Source organism: Entamoeba nuttalli (assembly GCF_000257125.1).
Source record: "Entamoeba nuttalli P19 unplaced genomic scaffold asmbl_5006, whole genome shotgun sequence".
NCBI lineage: Eukaryota > Evosea > Mastigamoebida > Endamoebidae > Entamoeba > Entamoeba nuttalli.
The window spans coordinates 1-4,179 of record NW_008577185.1 but is presented as its reverse complement, the minus strand read 5'-3'; the positions used below and the strand labels follow the sequence as shown (position 1 = coordinate 4,179).

General features: G+C 25.3%; 3 protein-coding genes across 3 annotated transcripts; 2 read left to right on the top strand and 1 right to left on the bottom strand.

Moving 5' to 3' along the window:
• Positions 1-359: 359 nt before the first annotated feature.
• On the top strand, positions 360-1,622 carry ENU1_117300 (cysteine protease, putative; the record flags this gene model as incomplete). Its single annotated transcript, XM_008859724.1, has 1 exon — positions 360-1,622. One exon carries the CDS (start codon positions 360-362, stop codon positions 1,620-1,622), a length of 1,263 nt encoding a protein of 420 aa, XP_008857946.1.
• A 720-nt stretch (positions 1,623-2,342) lies between these two features.
• On the top strand, positions 2,343-3,380 carry ENU1_117290 (hypothetical protein; the record flags this gene model as incomplete). The annotated part of the gene is made up of 1 exon (XM_008859723.1): positions 2,343-3,380. One exon carries the CDS (start codon positions 2,343-2,345, stop codon positions 3,378-3,380), a length of 1,038 nt encoding a protein of 345 aa, XP_008857945.1.
• Positions 3,381-3,441: 61 nt separating this feature from the next.
• On the bottom strand, positions 3,442-4,039 carry ENU1_117280 (RER1 protein, putative; the record flags this gene model as incomplete). Its single annotated transcript, XM_008859722.1, has 2 exons — positions 3,442-3,634; positions 3,708-4,039. The coding sequence occupies 2 exons, from the start codon at positions 4,037-4,039 to the stop codon at positions 3,442-3,444; spliced, it is 525 nt and encodes a 174-aa protein (XP_008857944.1).
• Between the last annotated feature and the right edge of the window lie 140 nt (positions 4,040-4,179).

The window sequence follows — 4,179 nt, the reverse complement described above, 5'->3', positions numbered from 1 at the left end:
AATCTATTCAAGAAGAACCAAAAGAAGAAAAGAAAGAAGAAATTAAAGAAGAAAAGAAAGAAGAACCAAAAGCAATTGACATTTCTTCATTTATTCAAGACGATAAACAAGATGATGACAACTTATTTTAAATCACCTTTTCTTTAACGAATTGATTTATTCATGAATTTCTTTCATAAATTGTTATAATTTTTACTTTAAGTTATTGTGTTTTTCTTATCTTCACCAGAATTGAGGAAGAACAAATAATAAATTATAGTTTTATATAATATTTAGAATAGTAAAAAGATAAATGGATGAGCAAATAATTCAAAAATAAACTGAAAAAAGTTATAATTTCAAGAATTAAAAAGATACCAATGAAGAACATTATTAATGTTGTTATACTAATGTTTTTTGTTAATTGTTTTGGAGATGAATTTAAAGAATTTCTCAAAGCAAATCAAATTGTATACTCAACACCTTCAGAAATGTTAAGAAGAAGAGCTATATTTGAACAGAGTAAAAAAGAAATAGAAGAATTCAATAAAGAACCACATTCTTTCTTTTTAGGAATAACACAGTTTGCAGATAAAACTGATGAAGAATTTAATCAAATGTTTTCAATGAAAATGGACCGACAAGATGAATTTTCTATGATGTCTACTGATGAAGAAGAAAACAAAAATGAATCAGATGATGTTTATATGGAGTATAACCTTAGTCAAGATGAAGAAACATACGGAAGAGAAATGAGAAGAAAAGTACGTGGAAAAAAGTATCGTGGAGTACGTTTTATGAGAAAAGTTCATGTACCTAAAAAATATAGAATTGGTAGAAAATGGCAGTTTAATAAAAAAAAAGATATTGTTAAAGAATTACCAGAAGGTATTGATTTCAGAAAATTTGGTAAATTAACATATATTAGAGAACAAACTGGATGTGGTGGATGTTGGAGTTTCGCTAGTGTTTGTGCACTAGAATCTAGATATCTTATTGACTACAACCTTACTGTAGACGACGTTGGTAGAACATGGGCATTAAGTGAACAACAGTTATTAGATTGTTGTATTGAAAATAATGGATGTGAAGGTGGAAGTATGGAAAGATCATTTAGGTGTATGAATAGAACCAAAGGTGTTATGCAAAGAATAAGGTATCCATATGAAGCTGAAACACAAGACTGCAAAGAGTTTAATAATGAATATAAAGAAGTAACATTAGGTGGGTATGCATTAGTACCTCGTGGAAATGAAAGAGCATTAATGAGTGCAATACATAAATTTGGAGTATTAGGAATAGGATTAGATACAAGAAGTAAATTATTCAAACATTATAGGGGAGGAATTTATTATAATGAAGAATGTACAAGAAGAGGGTTAAGTCATGCAATGAATCTTGTTGGTTATGGTACAACTAAAGAAGGACAAAAATATTATATTATTCGTAATAGTTGGGGTGATTGGAAATGGGGAGAAGATGGATATATGAGACTTTATAGAGGAGGAAATCATTGTGGGGTTGCCACAAATGCATTTTTCCCATTATTTGTTAGAAGAGTAAATGATGATCCCAAACCAATGTCACATACTGAAACAATGATTAAAGATCTTATTAATAGACATCGATTAGGATGGATATAACTGAATGTTTCAAAAGGTTGAAAAGTTAAAAAAAAGTAAAATCAATAAAGAAACAAAAACACAATTCAATGAATAACACATACCATTCGTCATTTTCTTTAATTTTTCTGTTTTTGATTTCTTTAATCTAATGAATGATATTCATCCGTTTTTGTTTTTCTTTGCTTAACAATTAATACAATTGCAACAAATATTGATACAATAATTAAAGAACCAAATACAACTGACATAACAATAATTGTGATTAAATTAGTATAGTCATCATTACTATTATCACTTTCACTAGTTTCTAATGCAAATACATAATATAATATCATTAAAACAATAGAGAGGGTCTTCATAGGTTTATTCTTCCAATTAGAATTTTTCAGTTTTTTTTTTCCTTTTTCTAGTTTTTGAAATTTTATTGAAATAAGTCAGGGTAATGAATTAAATGTATATAAAATACCTTTTTCATAAGACTTCAATAAGAATAGAATTTAATCATTAATATAATATGTTTATCAGTTTGGTTTTTGATACTTAACAAAGTAATAAAAAGCATTAACTAGTAACAACCCTTTAGTAGAACGTTAAATAACAATTAGAGTAAGTTATAATAAGTGCCCTAATAATTAATGCTAATATCAAACATAAAACTTCCTTTCTTTTTTTTAAACAGATTAAAAATAAAACTTAAAAATCAACTAAAAATAAATAATTAATAAATATTGGAGTTTAATGGTTGGTAGAGTAGGACATATTGGTAAAATTATTTGGCTATTATATGGATTTCTTTTTATTACTTTTTTTCTTATATACTCTTCAAAACCAAAAGAACTTACGAAATTTTATCCGCAATTTTCATACAATCGTTTATTAGCACAACCAAAAGTTTTTGATATTGAACGAAGTTCTGTTCCTTTAATTGAATTAAATGAATTAGAATTCTCAAATGAATGTAATGCAATATTTATTGGAAAACCTGAAAGTCCAAGAGATTTAATATTATTTTCATACCAAGAACTTCAAAGAAAAGATAAAACTAATGAAAAATATTTAAATGATATTGAAAATGAAATGAATTTAATGAGAAAAGTATTACCAAAAGTTACTGCTAAAGTTCTTGTTATTGGAAGGATTAATGAAGACTTTGTTCGTATAATGAATCAATATGAAATAGAAATAATTACTACAACAAAATATAATGATACTTGGAATGCAGATAATGCAAGAAATATATGGGCATATGAATATCTTAAAGATTTACCAAATGAATATGATAGAGTATTTTTATCAGATATTCATAATGTAGTATTATTAAATGATATATTTAAAACAGTTGACGGAAGTAAACTTTATTTAATGTTAGAAGATCCTGGAAAAGGATATTATCACTTAGACCTTATTGATCATTATTCTTGGATATCTAATTTTCTTACTAAATCTGAAGCATTTTATATTGATCAACAACAACCACCATTTATAAATAATAAACTTATTCTTGGGTCTTATAATGATATACTAGAATTCTTAGAATTCTTTAGTGAAACATTTAACTTAGAATATAAACAAAAAGAGAATTATGATTTGGTGTTAATAAATGTGTTATATTTTAAGAATTATTTCCAATATTTCCCAATTCAAATAGAAAACTGTACTCAAAGAATGTGCTCAAACCCAAGTAAATATTCATTTCAGATGAAAAAAGTATTATTAAATTCTGGTTGTTCTCCAATTCTTATTTACAGAAGAAATAATGGAGGAATTGTATATTGATTCATTTTTATTTTAACACTTTAAAACTTGATGTTAATTAAACCTTAAAAATATTTTTTTTTTAATTATTGTACGTCTTCTTTCCAACATCAAATGGAATATAATGATGTTGAATCATATGACGAATTTGTGAATGCATTGTTACTACAAATAAAACAATGAAATAGACTAAAAGAATTGGCCAAAATACTGGAATATCTATTTTGGTAAATGACATTAGTAATGAACCAAAGACAACTCCAAAGCTTCTTACCCTTAAAAAAATAAGTTTTTTATTTAATTTCACTTTCAAAAAGAATTAATTGTTTTCTTTTTAATTAAACAAACCAAAATTTCTTTTCTGATAACCTTCTCATAAATGGTCTATATTCTACCCCAGTAACATCAGGTAATAATGGCTCTCCACTTGTGTCAATATTAATTGGAGTTAAAAATGCAATAAACTGGAATAAAATATAAATTCCTGAAGCGTATGCATAAACATAATATTTATGATAATGAACCATTCGATACATAAACCAAACTAAACAAATTATAAATAATGACCATCGAGTCTTAGTAAACGGTGTAATTTTATCCATAAAAATTTGATACTTTTGTTCTATTTTTGATTGTGTTTGAGTAAAAATATTTTCTTTAGGCTCTTCTGTACTTTCCATAATAACAAAAACCTTTGAAATTAAAAAGTTCCTTTTTAAACTTTTAATAATAATTCTATTATTCTTTTTTTTATTTTTTTTAATAAAAAATAAAAAGAAAATTTTTCGTCTTTTTTCCTTATTTTAATTTTCTTGTTAGA